At 43.1% G+C, this 24,423-nt stretch overlaps 2 protein-coding genes across 5 annotated transcripts in view; one reads left to right on the forward strand and one right to left on the reverse strand.

The window, feature by feature from the left end:
• LOC116847073 overlaps window positions 1-24,423 on the forward strand; it is a 280,111-nt gene that overhangs the window by 31,861 nt on the left and 223,827 nt on the right. Inside the window, exons 3-6 of one of the 4 annotated variants that reach the window (XM_032821678.1) lie at window positions 7,582-7,656; window positions 12,254-12,334; window positions 13,092-13,180; window positions 13,346-13,375. In XM_032821678.1, the coding sequence (XP_032677569.1) occupies window positions 13,356-13,375 (20 nt within the window). In that variant the 5' untranslated portion in view covers window positions 7,582-7,656; window positions 12,254-12,334; window positions 13,092-13,180; window positions 13,346-13,355. Of the gene's footprint in view, window positions 1-7,581; window positions 7,657-11,109; window positions 11,238-12,253; window positions 12,335-12,843; window positions 12,992-13,091; window positions 13,181-13,345; window positions 13,376-24,423 lie in introns of those variants that run through there. The other 3 variants (XM_032821679.1, XM_032821677.1, XM_032821680.1) reach the window with 3 other exon arrangements.
• Window positions 17,525-21,572, reverse strand: LOC116847070. The gene is made up of 2 exons (XM_032821672.1): window positions 19,657-21,572; window positions 17,525-17,581 (listed from the first exon to the last, which is right to left on the reverse strand). Exons 1-2 carry the CDS (start codon window positions 21,224-21,226, stop codon window positions 17,571-17,573), a joined length of 1,581 nt encoding a protein of 526 aa, XP_032677563.1. The 5' UTR covers window positions 21,227-21,572; the 3' UTR covers window positions 17,525-17,570.

Consider the following 24,423-nt stretch of genomic DNA (forward strand, 5'->3'; position numbering starts at 1 on the left):
TTTCCTCGCAAGTTTCGCCGTGGTCGCACCTGTATCTCTAGCGATTTTTAGAAAAACAGATTCGAGAGACATTGCCATTGATAACGTGAACTGTGCTCGTGTCCCCGAGAACAAGCAGGCCCAAAGTGGGACTCTCTATCGTTCGAATCGAGCGATCTATGGATGCTCAAAATTGAAATTTGTCATTAATACATTTACGTAGGACTTTTCGCAATGCAAGCTTTTATGCGAGTTTTTCTTGTAATGATAGACGATGACTGGTGATCTTATTTAAGTCATGATTTGTCGGAAATCTGGATAAAAGGCTTATCTGGATAGTGGCTTTCGTTGCCGCACGTCTAAGGGCCGAGTTTTCAATAGCAGTTTAAACTTGAATTCAAGTTTAAACTCTATTTTAACAATACGTTTATTTTGTTTAAACCGAGTTTAAGTTGAAATCTAAGTTTAAACTATCATTGAAAAAAGCCGGCTCTAAGCAGCTCTTAGAAAAACAGGTTCGCGAGATGTTGCCATCTACAACGAGGATTATCGTGTCATCGAGGACACCCAGGCCCAAAGTGTGTGTGTATGTATGTATGGACTCAATCGTTATTACATATATTCAGGGCTTTTCGTAATTTGGACTTTTACCGTTTTTCCTGTGATAATAGATGATGATTGGTGGTCGGTAGTTTTAAAATTTTATTCAAGTCATAATTTTTCGAAAACTTGGATAAAAATTCTGTCTTCCCGTTACCGTCATCCTTATATTGGTTTTCCGTATATTCGATATCATGTGGAGTATATGCTGAGCTTTTCGTAGGCTTTCATAAATTTCACGAAGCGCGCGATAGGGGAATTGGCAGGTGCATATAAATTCCTCACAGCTGATGCACAGCCCTCGGATGGCGAGATTGTGACGGGAAATCATGATAGACGTACGACCCAAAAGTATTTTTCTCAAATTCCTACCATTCCGCGGGAGACGCAAGATCGAGAGACACGTGCTCGTAATAGCGACGTTGACTCGCGACTTCCGTCGCCGAGAGGCCAACGCGTCGGGTGTGATCGTATCCTCGATGTAGTCTGGCAAAAATCTGGCAAAAACAACGCGCTGTAAAATAGCGAATATCGTAAAAAGATATTACGAAATTTCCAAACTTGCGAAAAGCACAAACGCGCTTGAAATGTGCAGAAATTCGAAATCCGCTTTATAAACAAATATAAACAAGACTACTATTTAATAATAATTAAACTACTGTGTAATAATTATTTGCAATTAGCGACTCAAAGTAATTCTATTATTTCAATACTTGGCATAGAATGCGTGTAGTTTACAGTAATTTCATGGCGTTTTCATTCATTCCCGACCGAGATGAATCGCATTGGACGATGCGCGTTTTTTTCGCGAAACAAGTCTCTGCCCCTGAGATGACTCGAGTCCAGGCCGCAATTTTTCGCCTAAGCTATTTTCGTTTTCACGGTTTCTCGGCGGCGCGCGGAACGTCACGATCTCGCGAGGAGCAGCGGAAGCAACGCGTCCATCAGGCGTCACCGCAGTCGTACGTCCGCGAGTTTAGGGTGACAGATCTGAAAGACGTCCGCTCCTACGCGGTAGCTGGAGGTCTTAGACTACAAGTTTTATGGACTCTTGGAACGAGACTTACAGATGGAAAAAAAGGGAACCCTCTGAAACGAAGGTATCCCTGTGCCATACATTCTTCTCTCGGCGTGTGTGCTTCTATCTCGCTGCGTCGTGTGTATCACAGACACTGCGAACGGCGTATATAAATTACACAGCGTAATTATACCTTCGCCTATGTACCGGGCGACATACATACTCGCTCGTTTTCGTCGACGCGACGACTGTTCGTCCGTTATAAACGTACATCACTAGTCCCTCGACGAGTGCTCCTCGTAAAGTATCCCGTTTAGTTCTTAAAGTGCCATCGGTATGCATTCCGACTCATACGTACGATCAAACGCACGTGCGACCAGCCAGTCGATCATTGCCACCGCTGATTGGCCGATTAGCGAAATTTATTGTCGGCCGCGTTCGAATTCCCGGCGCGTAGCGAAAGTGGAGCGACTTCGAGTCGACCTGCTGTGTTTCGTGGGCTTTATGTGAGAGCGCCATTATTCATTCGTCCAAGTCTCCCTCGCTTTCGAGAAAAATTGATTTCGGCATAATTACTGTTTTTTGCCGATTATTATTTCGACCACTGTAAATAGGTAGAGACAAGTGTAGAGGAATACACTGAGAGAAAAAATATCTAAGAAATAGTAAATATTTATTCGTACTAATAATATATTCACTTAAATCTAAATGCTTTTATTTCAATAAAATAAATAATTGCTTTCATGAGTGACCGAAGTTTTCTTAGGGTTCAAGAAAATGTATATTTTCTTATTTGACAAATATTTCATATTAGCATAATATGTTATTAGTGGTCGACAAATAAATATTTACTACTTCTTAAATATTTGTTCTGTCAGTGTAGATGAAATCATCGATGGGAGTCATGTTTTCGCGTAACATGAATCGGCGCAAATTATCCTTCCGGGATTAGAGAATTTTTCTCGCAAAAGAGCGCGTTTCTTTCGTCTCTGAATTCTGCATTGTCGACGGATTCGGATAGATGGCTCGAGGATACACAGATATTGCTGGAGCATTGAGCGTATTTTCTCGTATCTTATCGCACAGTTCCACGACTGGCGCGCTTAGGGCAATCTGGATGCTGGTTCGCGATTTACGAATGTGCAGTGTCAAACATGCCGCGTGCGAGTTTTGCGAGAAAAGCAAATAGTCTGTCTCAAGCAGAGCGTCTGCTTCCGCAAAGCAGATGTACATGGTTTTACCATGAAAAAGAACTGTTTTCAGAGAATGAAGTTATCGGCAGGAAGCACTTATCGGGGGGTCGCTTTCAGACGTATAACTGTGTTGGTACAAAAAAGATTCCTCCACGATCAGTGGGAAAAGTATCGAAGTGCTGTCGATCGTGGTAGAAAAATCGCGCACTCATCCTGATTATATTTGCACTAGAAAAAAAAGTTCTAAAACTTCCCAGACTGCCTGGTGCTACGATACGATACTCTTTCGCGAAACCATAATTGCGGGACGAAACCAGATTGACGGGCGCGTAACGACGAAAACACGATTATCAGTAACCGGACTTAATGCTACTCTGCCATTTCTGTGTCTACCCGGTTGATATTGCGATAGATTCTTTACTTTCGCAGAGCAAGGGTCTCTCGGGTGTTAGCCAAGTGCAGAGGATGCTAGGTTCGCATTCGCGAGCTCTGATCCGCGTTGGCGAAACTTTTTCCAGGTCGGATCGTATGTGTACGGACAAGTACGATGGCGGTCGGATAGAATGGAGTTTCCCTCGGAGGAATTCGTCGGGAAGGCTTCATCTAAAATCAAATGAGACCGGGATTAAACGCGACGCTCGCGCCGCGTGGCAATAGTACGGGTACTGCGTGTATATGCGCGTACCGCGAAATCACCGGTTCGCATGGCTCGCATCGTGTACGTCCTGTTTCCTTATTCCTTGTAACGACTTCAATTACGTCCGTGGAGAAGAAAAATATAAGAAGAGAGATCTTGCCGGACGTAGCGTCTCTTTGACTTTTTCTGTCGACGCGACTTTTGATAGCGTGCGTTTCACGGCCAATCGAATGTGTGATCTAGACGAAGAAAATCGAAGTCCAGAAGTTTAATATAATTTATCATTGCTACACACACAGAAAGAAACAAGTCAATTGGTGTAGTTGAATTTTCTGTTATCCGGGAACCAGGTAAAAAACTCGCTTGTAGGTTTCTACTCGGCCAATTGCTCTCAGCTACCTCAATCGAGTTTTAACGCAGACGAATATTCGGACGAATATTTTCAGCCATGTCGACAGAGATATTATTTCTCGTCAGCGAGTTTTTCTGCTCTCCATTCGAACTTTTTTTTCCATATACGTGTTCTCGAAAAACATTTTTTTTTAAACAACGCGAATTAAAATAAAACTGGATCCGCTGTGAGCGAGCGGTGTATCGTAGAAACGAACAACAACCGGTATTAAATATCGGATTTGAGAGGTTGTAAGAAAGGAGAATAGCGTGTCGCGAGGACCAGTACGGCGCCAGTGTTGCTCGCGACCGTAGGATGAGACGATATTGTTCCGAGAGGGCACGGAGAGAAACGTTTATTACTCGTCGAGCATTACGTCGCGACGGTAGAGGAAGAAGAGGACGAGGAAAAAAGTGCACTCGTCCCATAAACCCGTTGCGAGCCCGGTCAGGGGAAGAGGAGGGAGAGTCACCACTTTCACCGAATGAAAGTAAAACTCGATTCGGCAGGCGCGGTCGAGCGTCGTGGCAACGTTATCTCGCGGACATGCTTTCGGATGTCATTAACCGACCTCGCCGATTCCATTTCATTCGTCGTACGGCCGGCATATTCGCGAACTATAAACTTCCGTGCGTACAAGAGAGCCACTGGTAACCAATAAACTTTTATGGGAGGAAGAAGGGAACAGCGAAGATCGAGAAGAAGGGTCGTATCAACGATGCAAGCTGCGCTCGATATCTAGGAGTATCGTGTCATTTATGCCGAATCGCGAAAAACACGTTTATCTAGCTCATAGATTTCGAGTAGTTCCTGATCAGATTGATTCCAGTCAGTTACCTGTTTTGCATAAGGTAATGTTATCGGATCTTGATTGGTCATGTAATTGGTCAGTGTGGCAAAATCCTTTTTTTATTCAATAAGAATTATTAATAATTAGGACTCGTTAACATCATCTTATATAAATCAAATAATTGACTAAATCAGCTTAATCAGAGCGTAATTCACACAGCGTTCAGTTTTAATCACAGCGTAAATTTTCCATCAGGCTATTGATAAGCGAGCGATTGAAGTTTGCATGAAACAGCCGTGGAAAGTAGCTTTGCATTTAGGTATTGCACATTTGATACTGTTCTTTTGCTCATATGATCCAGGCAAGTTCTCTTTTCAAGTTCCTAGATATAGTTTTTGGAGCAATTTTCGATAAAATTCGTTCACCGATAGAGATCGCATTACACCAACATTAAACCGAATATACGTTTGGAATATGCTGCCATCAAATTACGTGGCCGGCAAATTTTATTTTAATTTTTCCGCGTTTAACTTAGCTTTTCGCGCGTCATTTTATTGCAAGGGTCGTTCAACCTTTTCTCTCGTATAGTTCACTTTCGCGTTCTCTGACCTTTCGTGGCCCTCTGCGGTATAAAAGAAAAGCGTGATATGCGTCAGGTTGTGGACACGACATCTGATACTTCGAACTTCGCCCCCTCCCCCCGAGTGTCCTTTGACTCCTCGTGACTATCCGTTCATCCATAACTACTGACAAGGCATCTTAACTTCAGCCGGCTGCTTTGCTTTTCCACACCCGCTGAATCTTTGTGATAACCACACTGTACACGTCTCTCAACCTTGCGTTATTACAGCTTACAGCTTTCGAGTCACTGGCTGCACGCTACCGTGTGCTTTATATCATCTCGATACGAGCGTATCCGGTTTTACGGTTCTTATCGGCGCGCGCGCTGTCTACGAACCCTTTTAGACACGTTACCTGAGATCTCCTTTTGTTCTTTTGTTCGGGACGTAGTGCAGCTCTCGGGGTAATTATGTGCCGCATAATTATGCAAATGCCCACCGTTGGAATATATATCGGCGTAATTAGCAATTCAATAACTTAGTTATAATGATGAATTAATCATTTTGCTAATGCGCGTCAAGCCGCTACGATTTATTTGTGATCTCGCATAGATTTAGACGCGTCTTATATGCGTGTAATATATGATGAGCAGGACTGACGATTGATCATGGTGATCATTAGACCGACGAGAAATAGCGCGCGACGTTTTTTTGCTCAGGAACGATAATATTCTTTAATTAGGTGAGTATACAGTGACATTAAAATTTTTGAATTTTAACGGAATAAAATTAAATATCAATAAGACGCAATTATATCTTTCGTCGTTGAATTTATCGTGGATTATTTGTTAGTATTCGCGGTTAATGAAATGTCAACAAAAGCTGGACGAATGTAATGGGAATAATTGTAGCGCAACGTTCGGAGATAAATTTGATCAATGACCGAAACTTTCTTACGTCCTACTCTGTCGACTTCGGTACACGATCGTATTCTTGGTGCGTTTACTTCGCGGAAAGTTTCACGGTGTAATATGTTAGGGCGATTTCTCACGGTACAGGTTTTTTTACATCACACGTTGGGTGTCGCGACAAAATTTCATCCTCATCCTTTTTCAACGCCTCTGTCCCCCGTGTCTACCACCGTGTCAGGCGATCCAAGTGATTTTAAAACAGACGTGGGTGTGATTGCAGACAGCGAACTATGGTTATCTGCTAATCTGCAGAGTACTTTACATTCAAGGCGGCCGAGACACATTTGTCACTGTTCGCGCGATTCGGGAGAGTGAAACGACGTATATCGATTTGTTCGACGGCCGTGTCTCTTAGACCATTAGTCACGGTCGCAACAAGCTTCTCGCGTATTCCCGCGATTTCTTTTCGTTGCACGTCGGAAAGCCTTCGAGCTCGTTAAACGTGATAAATTTAAAGCTTTGACGTACGTTTGAGAATTAATATACTCTTTCCGTCTTCTCTCTCTCTCTCTCTCTCTCTCTCTCTCTATATATATATATATATATATATATATATATATATATATATATCGTAGGTTCTTTTCACACCGTCTCCATATATAAGAACGACTAGCTTTTCGCAATATTCAACTCATTTTTATCGCGATGTGTTCTTTTCTCCAGATGTGATTAACGTTTGTCAGGAAATTTATTCGTTATCTTATGATGCTCGTGTGGTAATGATACGAATTACTAACCTTGATCACAAGTCCTTGCGCCAATCTTTATACGCGAAACTTGAAAGTTAATTGTGTTACCGTTTGCACTCCAGAGACCATAACCGTCCGAGAATATGCATGCCGTTACTGTGTAACAGCGCAAGACACAAGTACGTCTACCGTTGGTATACGAAACATTCGTTCTCATATGAAATTACCTTGCTCCCCCCAGACGGTTTTAAAAATGGAATTAAGTCGTAGTATCACACCGGTATCTCTTTACTGCTCGTTTGGATTAGTACGAGTAGTAAAGATGCCAAACTCTGTAGTGGTATTGTAGAATTCTATAAGCAAGCCGCGGATCTTAAATCAAACCTGAATAAAGCAGAAGTGTCCCTCGTATTCGCTCGCGAGCTAGTTGAGCGAATTTATCGGGAGCATAAAAAGCGAGTGCACTGTATGGCCAAGCATTCCTTTTACGACACTTGACGAAAGACCATAAAGTTTAATGACTTTGGCTAGCGGTTAAACGCGAAAAATCAAACTGCTTATATTTCTCATCAAGTGACAGTCTCTTAACGATAGTGTCGGATTTTCTCCATCTTCTATCTTCTTATAAAGAAAGATTTTAGTTGTTTGTTGACCTTACGTGAATATAAACGAGTAGCAAATAAATTTGCCTCACGTTAAGCAAGTTGAGAGAAATGAAAATACTCGTAACTTATATTGATTTTTTCTTCACAGATACTGTTCTCGCTCGAAACGTATCAATGGAAAATCAGATCGTCCCTCGGTAAGCGCACGGATGCTGGATTGTCGGTAAGTTAGTATGAGCTGGTAAAACGAACACCAAGGCGATATTCGTATTATCTACTTTATCAGAGAAAGGTTTGATATAATATCAAACGATTTATTTTTTCTCAGCGTTGCGTTGTTTTATTATCTTGTACATTACTATATTTTATATTTGTTTGTACTAAACCGGTATTAATGCACGATAATTCCTGATACTTTAAAGAGGATTATCATATATTCGTTTATTATTTAAAAGAAACATATTTATATGGAACTGTGAAATGTATGGAATTATTTGAATATTGCATTTAATGCAATATTTGGATTATTTATACATCGTGAATCAATTCGGACGGTCTCTCCTCGGAGCCGTGTTTATTCTCGCAACACCGTTACCGGCGCGCATACGTCATCGCACTCGCGAGGAGACAGATTAAAAGTTTTGCCTGCCAGGAAGCCAGAATTAATTCACTGCGATTTATTTAACGACGCTAGATTCGTTACAGTCGATTGGGCATTTATCCGACACAACGTATATCCCAGTAATTTTCTGAGTATCCTGTGAAGGGATTTTATAGGCGACCACACTTGCCGGTTCTCGCGGCATATTTTGTAGCAAGGGAAATATTTGTCATCCCTCGTGTCTGCGAAACTATTCGCTGCGCTTTATTAACTGGCAAACGGGAATTTCGTTGCAACGTGACAAAGTGAAAACTCGTTGAATAGGAAATTTAGTGAAAATATGATTTCTCTAATGGGACAAAGTGATTTTCAATAATTTCATGAAACGAAGAAAAATGTGATGATTAAAGGTGGTGAGATAAAAAAACGATTGATGGGACAAGCATTCGAAAGGAAAATAGACCGAACGGGGGTATTTACCTAACGAAAAGTTGATCGGAATGAATATTGACCTGGTGGTGATGGAACACGGTTAGGTCGAATTGGGTCAAGTCTGGTTAGATTAAACGGGAAGAGTTATGATTCTTTGCAGAAATTGCCTCTTTAAGCTATTTCCTCTCAGATGAATCTTTCATTGCACGAATGCATTTCTTGTCATTTCAGGCAACTCGCTCTTCAATTAAACAATCTTCTGCAGATTTTTTGTCTCGTCCCGTTCTTTTTCTTACATTATACACTTCAGTTCGTCTGGTTTTCCTTTCGTCGCGTGATTTTCGCTGAATTGCAACTCTAGCGTATTTCTCGGCGATTAATTTTTCACGACGGGATTGCTTGCGCGCTCACATAATCCGCGACACATTCTAACAAATAGTTGCTTTGCTTCCGTGTTACATGTCATATTTCACGTACGAAGATGTATGTACTGAGACGAGATCGTAAACGCAAGATAGAGAGAAATTTGTATACTACCGCTAAGTGCAATCTACGATAGGCGAGTACCGTTCGGATGACAGTTGCTCCAGGTGTATCGAATCGTTTACACGGTGCACCTTATGGCTTCAGGCGTGCTCTCTTTGAGGCAGGATGGAAGTTTCACGAGGTGTCGGAACATGCGCGACGCGTCTTCGACCGGACATTAATCGACGTGGGAGGCGAGTCCCGATATTTACATATTAACGAGTATCGTAACGCGACGTACGATATTCATCGGCGTATCGATTATTCATTCGACTGTGATCGATTAGTCAATAGGAGAGGAGAGGAGTCAATAGTTCCGACTTTGTGTCAACGCTGTCTTGATTAGATATTTTTAAATTATCATACGCGCACGGAGTAGAATGTCGATTAAATATTTTTGTCGCATTATGCACGATTATATTATCACGATTTTAGACTAATGGGTGTCGTTAATTTCTCAGGACGCACCGTTATCAAGCACCGTCGCTAGCAATTAGTTGCCGTGGCAGGAAAAGCGCGCAAAACAGCTCGCAAATCCTTCCGCGTGACTTATGACCTCCATTTCCGCGGGACATTTAACGTTAAAAGTGGCGGCCCAATTCTGAGTATCGTTTGCACATTTCTAATGAAATGTTGGGAGTCACTGCGATTCACTACGCATGCACTACATCATATCGCACTCTGTGTGTGAGCGTTGAAATTCAACACTCACCGTTTCGCGTCGAAGTTTCCCAACGTCCAGTCAACTTCCCCGATGAAACCACCGCCGCAGCATCCCGAACCGCAGCCCTCCGCATCTGGAACTTCATCGCGTCCAGTTTCTATTCTGTGGCGTCCTTCGTTGATTGTACTTCATTTCGTTACACTTCACTGCACACTCCCGACGCGATTAATATTTATATGCCAGGAAGGAGAGTTAAACGAGTATCGCGGTGGCCGCGATGAAAAGTATCGCTTTATATCGAAACGGAATCTTACGAATTCATATAACGTACATTTATCGTGCTGTATGAAAAAGTTTGCACATTGCAGAAATACACTCGCGAATTTGTACCGTTTTAACAACAACACTCGCGTCGCAAATCTCGTGCAAAAAAATCGATAATAAAGTTTGCAAATGAAGCAAAGGAGATATGAATATGTGTAGAAAAAAATATGCATGCGAAAAACTGAAAATTAAAATGTGTCGATTGTGATATGTATGAATGCATCGCGCACATACGAGATGGTCAAGAATATCATGAAATACTCATTTAATGGTTTTGCAGTATTATATTTGCAGCAATGTCAAGGCAGCTTGGAAAAATTTATAAGAAAAAGCTTTGTAATTTTTCGCGATATTCTTGTGAAAACCATTCTATGTGTGTGTAATATTCCACGAGATTGACTTCCATAATTCTTTGACGAATTTAGGTTGACGTGAAACTTCCATCTCTGAGAAACGAATCGTCATGTAAACGTAAATACACGAAAAACTTACTATACGGAAGTAAACAAGACATCGCGTAACGACCGTCAAATCTGTTAACTCAGTTCTGCGAGTGCACTACTATCGATAGATCACTAGTCGCTGGATGTTTTCGATTAGCCGCATTCGCTTCTAAGAGCTGCGCGTTTCTCATGATCGTAAATTAATCTAGACCATAAACATAATATATCTAGACCGAGCGTTTGCCTTTATTTGAGAAGTGAGCGTAAAAGGATATATAAAAGAATGCATTGCGTTTTGAGGTCCTGTGTTCTCTCTTGCATTCGCGCGTGTGTATAAGCGTATGCGTAAGAAAGGTTGTGTTACAGAGATGCGCGAATGAGTGAGAACGCAGGGTCTCAAAACGCAATGCATCCTTTTCTACGTGCCTCTTACCCCCACTCCTCAACGCTCGGTCTAGATATATTATGTCTATGATGTAGACAGTTTTCTGGATTAATCAACAGTCATGAAAAATGCGTAGCTAAAAGTAGATGTGGCTGGTCAAAACTGTCAATCTATGAGTGGTGAGACAGCCGCAGGATTGAGCGTGCAGATGGCGCCGTATATTAGCGCAGTGGCGTTCACAATGTAGCGTGGCGTATGACATCGATTACGCGAGCGGCTTCGATCTTTTTGCATCGGGCAGCCGCCATTCTCATATCGACATCGCTCCACAATTTGCGCATTTCTTGTATGCCGAAAGTAAGTCTTGCGCGTAGATAAGTATCGAGGGTGGTCCGAAATAGCGATGCGCGATCGTCGGAACATGTCGCAAGTACGTAAGTGCTAATAATCTTCTCGTATTTCCGTACTACAAATCGTGCTTGTCGCGTCGTGTCGAGTCGAGTCGGCGTCTCTGTCACTCTTATTATCTTCGACTCACTCAAGCAGTAACAGAATCGGGCGAATTTGGACTTATCAGTCGGGAGTTCGAAATTTAATGATAATCACAAGGATAGAGAGAAAGATGACGTTAGAAATATTCGCGGCGCCGAATTTCGGAAGGCAGCGTCGATCTGTTACTAAGAGAGAGAGGGATGTACATCATAGATTGCATGCGCGTTCTTGTCATACCGCGACACAAGTTTAGGCACGTATTCACGGCGTATCATCAATTGCGCGTCCATCTTGAATTTCGACCTTTTCGAATCGAGCAACTATAGACACATCGATTGACATCGCTTCGCGTTTTTGTCTGTCGAAAGTGAATCTCGCGCGAAATAAATATCGGGAGTGTCGAAAATAACGATGTGTGATCATCGGGAGATATCGTAAGTACGTTATTCGGCAGTAATATCTTCATTTTTTTATGCTTGTCGCGACGTGCCAAGTCGGCGTCTTTTATATTTGTTGTTATCGATTCACTCAAACAACAGTAGAATTAGACGACTGATCGAATATATTGATCAAGAAGTAAAAATATATGCGCGGTAATGATGAGAGATAAAGAAAAATAACGCGGAAAATATACGCGGCGATGAACGAATAAATTAGATTAATTAGCAAGAAAGAAAGAGAGGTATATTGTTAGCGCAGTAGTAATCAGGTATATTATCAGACATATTATTAAAAGCGTGTACTTGTTGTACCACGATACATTTGAAAAGGAATTACTATTAATAATCAGGATCTCTATTAATATTAATAATCTATTAATGTTAATATTACTATGACTTTACTGGCTATTAATATCAATAGTCAGAATCAATATAGAATGTTCTTAACTCATCTTCAAGTAACACCTATATATATTTCTGTAACCAATTAATAAAATTATTCTCTATATTTCAGATATGGTAAAGCTTACGATCATATAATGCTGATTGAGGATACTGAAGCTACGGGCTAAAATAGATTCTTCTCTCTTTGAAGGTATATTCATAGACTAGTTATATACTTTTTCTCAATATTTTATAGTCAAAAGTTGATATAATGAAAGCCAAAAGTAATTCGACAATAAGTTAATTCGCTCGTACTTCTGTGTGCATTTATTTGTCAAATAATATCTTTTAGTTTAACTAGCGAAATTAATTTTTTTCCCGTTTGTTAGAAGTTTTATAAATTTTCGTAGTATATTTATATTATATCGTAGTATATTTGATCGTACCTTAATATTAATAGTGATTTTACGATGTATAGAAATGTACGATAAGCATATTATTGTAGAGCATGTCTTAAATAAACAATTAAACATTACATAGCAATGCGTAATATTATCAAAATTGATAATATGACGTAGCTCATGTTGAGTAAGTAAATACAGCGTGTGACGGCTCGCTCAGGCAGAGCCGGGCGCGCGGGGAGGAGAGTCAAGCGACCTGCGTAACAGCACACACGTAGGCACGCGACTCAGCCGTAGTCATAACAGTCTTAGACGCGAAGATAAACGGCTCGCCGCACCACGTCGCGTACTATTTTTAATTGTTTTAAATTAATTCAAGTGATCCTAAGACGAGTTACGGTACGTTACTTGTGCGCTTATCGTACCGCGAACATCGTGAGCAATAGTAGTATCTTAAAACTCAAAGGGTAACTGTTGTACTTTGATTTTATTAGATTTAAAAGAGAAATACGCGATCATATCTCGAATGTCGATATCACTAATTAAGAAAATTAATTTTTATTTCAGATCTAACAGAGTTTGCAGGCGAAAGCAGCTTTGGTTTCGGTGAACGCGGGTGCTGTATCCGATTCGGGCCGAGCAGGGTCGACTCGAAGGTAGATTTACATATCCCCTCCTTTGTACCCTTTGTGGTCCAAAACTGAGATACAATTACCGGAATAATTTATACTACGAGTTTAACGAACTAACTCACTAATATATTTATCTGTTAAATAGAATTCGTAAATCTAATCAGCAACGTATTTTATTTTTTGTTTTAGAAGCAGCAGAATGTGGCTCACCCTTACATGGTGAGTAAGAAGGATGAATTACAAAAATCAAATTGATGAGCCCGTTTCCGAAATTCCATTAAAATCAGTGCGATCTCTTTGTTTATATTTGCATGATAGTTTTTGCATGTAACCATAAGTCGTCGAGCGAAACAGTGGTACATGCTTTTTATGTTTTCCTTTTTTCTTCTTGAGAAATTAGAGAATTCATTGAGTAGAAGAGAATATTTGATATATAAACTTTTTTTATTAAAATGCTAATCGTGGCTATTACAATTTGCGTTCTAAAATTGAAACGCCTGAGAACAAGGGTAGTTAATTAAAATATTCAAACATAGTCATACGAAAAGTAATTTTGACTCGTGATTTAATTTTTATTCTAATATCGTAATTGTAATATTTGCACATCGCATAGCAAAATCCGACTCTTTTCTCCAAACTTTTCTTTTAATTTTTTAATATTTTGACACATACAATTTGTTGATTTCATACCACTGTTTTGTTCAGCGACCCAATTTTATGATATGATTGTTCAAATAAAACACGGTCGAATAAAATTCGACCCTTGAACTTCGCAAAATGTATTGCGGAGATACCACGCGTCAGAATGGCGCTGACGCGTGGAACTCGCGTTAATTAGGATTTGTAATCGCGTATTTTCTTATCAGTAAACGTATAAATTTCGCGATAGCTACGAGTATATTTTACTCGCGTATACACATATCATTAAATTTCTTTATCGTCGCGATATACAGTTTGATATTTTGCATTTACATTCGTATTATGCATTCGCGTTACGTCGTTTATATGTTTCTGCTTCAAAGAAGTAGAACTTTCATACGGTTGTCGCAATTATTCTTTTCTTGTATAATAAATTTCACTTTAATAAATTTTACGCGATTATATTTTGCTTGCCTCTGTATCGTAAATTCGACAATCGACGCGATATTTGATTTTTTAGATTTTCATACCATTTCGAAGTGGATCGTGCGCGATGTATGACAAAACTACTGCAACTGCCAAATTGCAAAGGAATAAAATATTAAATAGATACTAATTTTCCGAGATATAAAAAATAAATAAAAGCGTCTAAAATTATATATTTACAGCAATGTTTTAAAAATGATCGTTTAATACCGTTAAAATGTGAATATCGCGTCGCGAGTAAAACAAAGTAAAGTACAATCGACGTGGGATGACGCACCGAGGCTGGATGCTACGCCACTTCTTGCTGCGGGGGTGGTTCGATTTATGAAGTGCTGCTGCGGATTTCATCGGTGGACCAGGCTGCTGTATGTCGCTAGATTTCAATGCGTTGTGGTGAGTGTTGAAATTCAACACTCGGAGAGTGTCATCAATAATGCATGCTTAGTAATAAATCGCACTGATTTTCTGGACGATTGTATACACATACAAACTGAAATTAATTTGTTTATCAAAATTATAACATTAGAGAAATTAAAATACCACAACAAATTGTGATACGCAAAAAGTGGCACAAAATATATTATGATTCAATTTTTGGCTAAATTTTCATAATCGTAATCACAGTATTTGTGTTTATTGCACATATCAATATTTTTGACCATCTTCACGGCTATTCTTTCAATTTTCTAACATTTAGTCGACACAGTTACACGCTATCACTTAAATTTTCCTGTTGGTTCTCACAACAGGAAGAGAAAACAACTAAATTAATTTAGTTCACGAGCGGTTAAGTATTTCTTATGGTTGCTCCTATAAGTCTGTGTATACATTGTCTACTTGGCAATTGCATGGTTTGCCATCGCGCCGCAAATATTCGATTAAGTCATAGATAAATTTCCGTTTCTTTATTGATTTATTTCCATATGAAATATTTGTAATAAAGTCTAATCTGATACATATACTATTAGTAATAGTTAGTAGCAAGCTAATAGAATTTTTCGATTTTTCTGCAACTATTCGGAAGAAACATTTGTTATCTGTTTCGGAAATTGTTTATGACTTAACCCAGCATTATAGAATTATTTGTGTTCGGTTATATTTCGGATATAAAAAATGTTTATTCGTGTACCTTGATTTGACATGCTATTTTAATGCTATGTTTATTATTTTTATACTATATTGATTTCTATGCCATGTTTATCATACGTTTCTTAAAAGCGCCGATATGTTTTATGAGTAATTTTGAAACATACAAAATATGGGCAATACTTGATTTTTATAAATCTTTTAACAATTTTTTTATTTTAGGGGGGTATGCTTAATCGTACACGTTTATTAAACGCACGCGCAATTTGCTTTCATAGATATACAAAACCGTCTATAAAAGTGGGCATATGCATAATTAATGAACTGCTATTAATATCAGGGCTCGAGAGATATTTAGGTATATTATGCGAAATCGTACAAAAGCGTAAATGTAACGAGACGTCAATTGCGAACAAGCCTCCTTGAACAAGATTCTACACAAAAGATATTAAAAAATTAACAAATATTTATTAGATGGGTATCATTAATATATTTACTTAAGTAAAAATTCTCTTCATTTAAATCGAGTATTGTTTACTCAGTTTAAGTGAACAATACTGGGTTTAAATGAAACAAATGTTGTTTTAAATAAGTATATTAATGATAGCCATTTAATAAATATTTGTTAATTTTTAGATATTTTTTCTCAGTGTAAGAAATTTACTCGATAGTTTGTCTCTGCTGATTGGTATCGGTAACAATTAATCTACAGGGATAGCAATAATCCATCACTATTCAACGCGACGTAACGATTTATCGCGGGAGTTTTTCACCGGCTGTTCATTTCGGTGTCTATTATCCGCGAACAACACATCGCGAGACCGGATGCAAATTCTACATTGCGTCGAGGCAATTTCCATTAGTTTTTTCGACTTTAGCAAATGAATGGGGACGCAAATGAGTCGCACGGCGATTAATTTATCGAAAAAATCGTGTCGCTTCTGTAACGTCGTACCTGAATTTCCAACCGTCTGCTCGAACCGCGTCATCGTCGGGTTTATCAGCGACCCGGATGCCAGTTGCAGTCCATGAGAGATTAGCTGCACGAGGATCGTTATTACGACAATAACGTATCCCCAGTCACCTTCCGGGTAGTAATGCTTCTTGAGCGTGATTTTCTTCCGAGCGTTTATCGCGGTCAGGGACTCCTCCTTCTCGTTCGCGTCCTCGGCCTGATCGGCCAGATTCTCGAATTCCCCGACGCTACCGAGACCTCCCTCGAGAATTAGCTGCTCCGAGAATCGCCTCCTCATCATCTTCGGCGTGATCGTTAGGATGCTGCTTCTCCGACGGGCATTCGCCTCGACATTCTTGCCGTCTTTGGCGGGACGCGCGCCGGTGGTTTCGCCACCCCTCGGTGCTTTAGCGTCCTGGTGAAACGAAGCGGCCGATCGCGTCGCGCAAGCTGTCGCCTCCGGGTAGCCTCGTGGATAGGTCCGGGCGATGATTGGTTCCGCGGCACTCGCGGCGCCGGCACCCTCGCGATTTCCGATGGCATCTCCGGCGAGCGGCTGCGCGGAGAGTCTGCGGCGATTATCTCCGCAGCCGATCTGGCAGCCGCACGGGGAGTGCGTTTGATCCGAGTATCGGCTGTGCTGGATCGGAGCGGCGGCCGCGATCGAATGTCGGCGCTGAATCGCCCCCGCATTGTCGCCGATGTCGGGGTAACCGTGGTAGAGACTGCCGGCCGAGTTTCCGCCGCAAGACGACGGCGGCAGGAAACTCTGGCAGGTGGACGCGGAATAACCCGAGTCCTTCCGTGTCGCGCCCGCCGAAAGGAGGGAGTCCCTGGCGAAGCAGGAGGACGTCCAAGAGATCTTCCGACGTCGGTACTGGCACTGAGCGCAGCGACATGCCGCTGAGAATTGCGGGATGAAGCAACGACACCGCATCACGCGCGATAGGATCTCCGGGTGCGCCAACAGCAACTCGGGGATCTCGATCTCGCTCCATGACTTCGCGCTATCGCCGGAAGATCCCTTCGTCAGTTCCCGCTTCGAAACTAGACTCTCGATCGACCAGGTTTCGGATTCCAAGCTGGATACTTTTCGCGCTACGCATTCGCGTTGCCGGCAGCAGCCCGTTCGCGTTGCATCGTCACGATGAGGGTAGGATTCCTCCATCACCTCCTCCTCCTCCTCCTCCTCCTCATCCTCACCTTCCTCGTCCTCCTCCGGTTCGTCGTCGAGCGAATTCTCGTCGCTCATAGCTGCGCTGTAAGAGCGGCGACGCTTGCGATAAGCGGCTTCGCACGACGGGCTTGCCGAGTCAGCTCGTTCGTTCATTTCGCGGCTCGTTTCTCATGAAACTCGCAGGATCGTGGCGGGTGTACCGGCCGTTCGAATTTTGTATGACGACAAAAAAAGAAACGAAGAAATGATGTTCGGGAGGCGATCGTATGGCCGACACGCGCTATTGCACCATTTATCGCGTCGTTCGAACAAATTACCGGCGAACTTATCGTGCACTTAAATTGTTATCCTTTCGAAAGGTAATATCTATCGTTTGCCCCATATATTTTCAAAATGTGACTCGATTGGCAGCACCGCCAGAAACACCAAAAAGCACTTTTTCGGTTCTTAACGACTCGACACTTCCCATGTAAATGTCGATCGTATTTCTACTTCAGCATTCGTGTACATTACGCGAGAATATATCTAACCAAAAATTGAATCGCGTACTTGGTTACACTGACAACAACGGCGGCTTCCTCACGAGAACTGCCGTCCGTCGTGCAAAATTCAGCGACTCTTTACAGGTGCATCGTAATGCTCCACACGCATGAAGCCGAACGTGAGTCGTGCTACGCGTTCCGATTATCGATTCATTGGCCTGATTTTTCGGGCACGTTTTACGGCGTTACACCGTCGATTCTGTTCTTTCGCGCGCATTAATCCTGGATATACTAAAGAGCAGGAAAAGTATTCGTTTTTACGGAATAATCGATAGTGTTGCCATCGTGTAGAATTGGGACTGGGTAGATTTTTTTATTATTTTTAGATTTGCGCGAGGGAGCAGTTTGGCGATTTAGCTTAAAGGAAACTATAAATCTAGCTTGTTTACATGCTAACCTGGCTTAGTTTACAATTAATTCTTCACAAAACTTTGGTGTTAAAAATTTTATTCGTAAAACAAACTTTTCGATTATTCTTCTGAGCTCCAAAGAAACATACCGCGTTGGTAGTAAAAAGCTACTCGCATTTTGAACATGACAAAGCAAACAAATTGCGCTCGATTCATAAGAACTCGCTCTACGGGAAGCGCGGAAAGAAAATCAATGTACGTTGGAAGTGCGAAGTTGAAAATAACTTCGAGCTCGATTCCGGCTGAAGTTACCAAGTTTCTTTAGGGATGATAGACATTATTTCCTCTTTGGCGTAAGTTAATAGCGGACTTCCCGTCAGAGCAACATTTTCATGATCATCTTGTTGCTAACAAACTTTGACACACTTCCAATAGATATCCAGTATTATTATTTTATTAGACATCGCATACAATCTCAATAGTATTTCATCAAATTCGTAAAGTTGCATTTATTGTATTCTGTATTAAAGATTAGGGAGAACAAAGCGACGGATATATCATAGGAGGACGGAATTTAAAGGTCGCACGTTGATCGAAGGTCTATATTTTCGGGTGTCTTCTCGCCTCGTTCCACGGCCGTCGTCCCTCCAGATATCGCGAACACAATTTATGATATCAGATTTGAAGCGAGTTGAATATATTATACGTATAGTTACATAAAATGTGATCAAAATCGTATCCGTAAGAAGACGTATCTAGGCCAGAATTGCGATATCGTTCTCTTCGCAATTTATCTTTCGTATTAACAAAGTGCGCTAGTATTTTTGGAGGAAACACGCGGCAGAAATAATATGATCTTTTGACGAAAACACAAGGAAAATAATATAATTTCAAATAAAAGTAATCGTTCGGAAAATTGACAATTACGATTCGTAGTTTGGAATTTGGCCTGATTTATGGAGAATTTCAGCAAATCAAAATTCCCACGACCACAGTTGCATAATTTTGCATTCGTAATCCGCAATTAACACGTCGAACGGTATGATGGTTACCGATGATCCAACGCTACGATATTGACGCGCGGACACGATACTGTACACATGTCTCCCTAATAGAAAGCCAATTAAATCAAATCCTCGTGCGTGATGAATCACAATCGTGTGCCGTGCCGTGCCGTTGCGTTCGCGATGATTTAGTCGGCCTTGGAGACAAACCGATCGCGCGACATTATCGTCGTATTGTAAGAGTACTCGCTGATTTCTCACCTGCGCTGTGCAGCGGGGGATGTCGGAACTTGAATTCGGCGGTGATATGCCAGACTCCGGGCGCGGCGAGCTGCAGACCCACCCCGAGAAAGTGCACCAGCATTGAACACGTGACAATGACGTATCCCCAGCCACCCTCAGGATAATAATGTCGCCTGAGGGTAGCTTCCTTCCTGAAGTCCGCCAGTCGCTCCGTCGGCTTTTTATCGTCCCCGTCCTCCTTTCTTGCCGCGCTGATTAGACGCTCCTCGTGCCAGGTGTCCTTGCCTTGACGCTCGGCGCGAGTCTCGCTACGCGGCGTCTCCTTTTTGCGGCCGCACGACGATGTGCTCGAATCATCGCGTCTACGCGCGTTCACCGTCGCGTCGTTCTTCTTGCTCTGCGAGGGGGAGCGAAAGGGATCCACCTGCGAGCGGAGGTCGCTTTCGGACGTGCACTTTGAGCAGGCGTGATGAGCTGACCACGACGAAACGGATGTCACGTAGTCGTAGTCGACTATCTTGATCTGCGGCGGCGACGCGGTATGTCGGAATGACGAGAATACAGACGCGGTCTGGCCCTTCCTTCGCGTTTCGTTCGCTTCTTGGCCTCGCGAATTATTGTTTGTTTGTACGATACTGCTCTTCGGCCTTTGATCCGCGACTTTTACCACAACATCAAAGGCGCTGGTCGGAGGGGATCTGCGTATCAGCGGCGCGACTGGGTCTGCAGCTTCTTCCCGGGCGTCTGGATCTTGCGGCAGCAACTCGAGGACGTCCGTGTCCGACATGCTTCTCCGTACGGATGCTCTTCTCGTGCACTGCATCCTCCGCGCTTCGTCATTCCTCACGAGGGTGTCCGACCTGCATCTGCTTTGGTCGCGAAAGGCGTTTTTTTGCGACAGGTTGTCTCGGTGAATCGTCTCGGTCGAGGGGAGACTGCGCGGCATGAAGTAGCGCGCAATGTTTCCCGCACACTCGGTCTCGTGGTTCGCATCGCTCGAATTCTTGGCGAGATTCGCGGCTTTTTTGCTGGCAGGTGGCGGTCTGCCATCGACTAATCTCCGTTTCATCATTGCGGACGCCATTTCTCCGGGGGCGCATCGATCTAGAAGGATGATTTCTTCCGAGCAATTGGATCGTGGCGCAGTCGGTTCCGATCGATATGCCGTTTCACGGCTCGTCGGAATGATGGTGAAGGCGCGAGATAGAGGATCGACGCGCACCCTCACCGTTTGCCGTGCTCGATCGGGCCAGGAACTGCTGTGCCTCATCCTGTCGCGTCTATGCGTCGTCATGTTCCGTTGGCGACTTCCGCAGGATCTACGATCCATCCGAGTGTCGTCCGGCACAATTCCCTTCCGGAGCTCCTCCCGGCGAACGGACAAGTGTTGTCCCGGTGGAAAACGGGGTAGATTCGGCGATCCGTTTTTCCCACGCGACGTTTTGGATTCGCGTAAAAATAATAATAGACACCATGGTCGATCGGAGCATCCGTCGAGGATACTTGGGAACGATTTGCGAGCTAGTCGCGTTCTCGGTGCGGTGTTGGCGCGCAGCACACGCGCACGTGTATTCTTCGCGGTAACCATGCATGTTTTATAGGTGTCACGGCGGAAGTTTACGATGTTCACTATATTTCCACTCGTGTATACCCGACATTAAGCAAAGTGAATGCGCGCGTCAGCGAAATGAAATTCCTTTGAAGTTTTCCTGCTTCATATGTCTCGACTGATTTTAACAGATTTCAAACAAATTTCATTACTTTTACGAAATTTCGTCAGCATAGTCGAGAGACGGATCGAAATTAAAACAGTCGGTGCTTGAGAAAAGGAAAATAACAAAGGGCGTATATCGCAGATCGAGTGTTCGATGCAACGATTTATTACGCGTGATAACAAGCAGCGATATCCGGTAATTAAAGATAACCTCGGAGGAACGAGCGGTCCTGGCGAATGCGCCAGGATGACTGCTACGCACGTGCTGCTTACTTGCGATCAACCCTCTCTCTGTGTTCTCTCTCTTTCTCTCTCGCTCCCTCTCGCTTCGGCGGATGGCAGGCGCATGCTTGCAGATATCTGACGAAACGCGAAAGCTGCGCTTTTAGGTCTTTTTGCAGCACGACGTGGGCGCCCGTGTCGCGTGCTCGTATATGCCGCTGGTTCTTATTAGGTTTGTGGCGCGCGTAATTTAGCGTAACACTTCCTGCAAAACCAGATTTAGGTCTCGAGATCAAGTTTAGCCGCCGGTGTCTATGTTTTACGTCTCGCGTTCACATACAAGATTTATGATACTCGCCTGATTATATGATTCTCGTATTCGTCTCATCGCGACTACGCGAAGAAGAGAGAGCTGCGAAAAAATTCTTCTCGTTCGCTCTCCGTAAGCCGAGATTCCCAAGCGCATCGTATCGAAACAGCATGCATCGCGCACGTGAGAACGCTGAACGTTCCAATTTATCTCGCGACGGGGAACAGTGATCCCGGAGAATTCCAGTTTGTTTCTCGGGGTGGAGACCGTCCTCGCGTTATCGTTGTACTTACCCTCATCGTGCGGTAGAGCCTGACCTACCTTTACTACGCTTGCTGATCAGCTGGCCGCAACAATCCCAAGGGAGAGCGTAGCGTAGACAATGAGATACGACTCGGGTCTGGCGGGTGAAGGAGGTGGGGAATGTCGGATGACGCAGAGACGGAGAGGTAGCCAGGAGAGAACTCGGATCTCTCAAGATGCGACCTGGATTTTGGTTGGGGGGAAGGAGAAAAAGGAAAGGAGTCATAAAAATGCGCTCACCCGCGGCGATTATCCGCGGCGCGAGCGACGTCATCGTCGAGGTCGGCGCTCATATACGCTCATTTTCGATGGCGCGCGGCTGCAATAATACAGCTCTTGTCTCGATGTTTCTGCTGCGTGAATAACGGCCCGAGTAAGTTGGCGGTCGCGAGGGTGTCGCCGGGGAGAAGACAGGTGCGCACGACCGGCGGAGACATTATTACCGATGATATACGCGAATTCCATGCTGTGGTTTATACGGGGAGGAGGTGAAATTTCTGACGTCGTCGTCGTCGTCGGCGCGACACGAAGGGAGAGATGCGGGTGCCCGCTGCGCGACGCGCCGATAAATTTAGGCGGGCGATGAGCGCGTGCCCCCTCTAAACGCATCGTCTCTTAAAGTTCGCATGATTTATCGCCGTATTAATTCGGGATCGTGTCGGCGCGTCTTACTACGCCGGCGTGCGGCGAAGTAAATGGCACCGGTGCGAATTTTATCACGTGTTGTCAGACGGACGCCTTCCCGCGGATACTTTGTTAAAGTGGAGCACGGCTCGCCGTGTCGTTCGAAAATATTCCGTGATCGAATTAACGCGGCTTGCGCGCGCAAGCGAATGAGCGAATGAGCGAACGAACGAACGTGCGCGGCTCTCAATGGGGCCCCTCAGGCGTGACTTAGCGAGATTACCTCGTCAGCCCGTTGAAAAAGTTGTAACTCAGACGCCGCGGATATAAATCAGTAAAAGGATACGCACGTTAACGTACGCGAAGCTAAAGGATATAATGAGATTTACGATACGTTTCGGACGTTCCACGGTCGAAATTTTTAATTCCCGAAATTGCACACCGCGCCGTTAACTCATTTATATTCAACGTTCTGCTTTCGCAACACGTTGCGCCGATCGTGAAATCTGCATGACGCAATTAGATCTAACCATGAATTTGAAGCAACTACTTGTGCGACTGCATTATAAATATATTTCAAAATACAGTCATGATCAACATCATGCTTTTATTAATGAGCTTCTCATAACACGATCGTTGGATAATTTCAGTCACTCTTCATGACTTACTAAAGGTGCTCCGTATTCTTTTTGAAATTACGGAAACATAAATGTCTCCAAGAAGAGGAAACGTTTGGAAAATTGTTGACACGTAGAGTTAATTCGGGTTTTCGTTTAACCGGTCAAATAGATTTACAAAAATCACCAGGGTAACCGATAGGAGAATGCGTTACATTCTAATATTAGACTGATTTGCTCGGATCGATTGCGAGTGTAAGGACGCTTATCTCGAGCCGGGTGATCAGGAACAAGTCTTGCACGGTGCAATTGTAAGTGCACGTACGCAGATGGCCAAGCGAGATCCATTTCAATGATACGTTATCAGCTGATCTGTCCTGCTTACATGATATATTATTATATGGAACCGGAGCAATCTTGATGTATGTGTGCTTTTTTACACGTCTTGGCAACATGTCGCCTTACAACGTCCGACCGCACGGAAAAAAACGATTTTGTTAATATAACTGAATTTTCCATTGCCTAGTAAGAATAGGGACCAGATAAATAAACTCGTTTGTGAGAACGGAAAGATTTCTGTAAGAGGTCATTTCTACTCAGTCAATTGTTCTCCGTTACTGTAAGCAAGTTTTAATGCAGCTGAATTCTCAGACATCTGTATTCGGTTGCGGTGACAGAGATATATCATTTCACGTCGCGGAATTCTCATCTGGCTCCTATTCACTTGCACTGAGATTTTTTTCGTGTTGCACCGACAGATCAGCAAAGTCCGGGGAAATATGACGAAAAACTTGCCCGCGTCAGTATGTCCCTGCGTAAGTTTGCGAGTTTGGTTATTCCACTTCATCTCGAAGTTGCGGCAACGACGTTTGAAGAGTCATCGGGGCGACACCCCAAGGACTGTCCGGAACGCCATGAATGTACGCGAATAATTTCAGCATTCCGTGAACTTACTTATCTCTCTCTCTCTCTCTCTCCCCCCCCCCCCCCCCCCC

Source organism: Odontomachus brunneus, unplaced genomic scaffold (genome assembly GCF_010583005.1).
Source record: "Odontomachus brunneus isolate Ranch 3 - 2012 unplaced genomic scaffold, Obru_v1 Obru_scaffold_073, whole genome shotgun sequence".
Lineage (NCBI taxonomy): Eukaryota > Metazoa > Arthropoda > Insecta > Hymenoptera > Formicidae > Odontomachus > Odontomachus brunneus.

Coding starts and splice junctions, on each gene's coding strand:
- LOC116847070 (XM_032821672.1), bottom strand. CDS start 21,226: ATGGTTACCGCGAAGAATACACGTGCGCGTGTGCTGCGCGCCAACACC.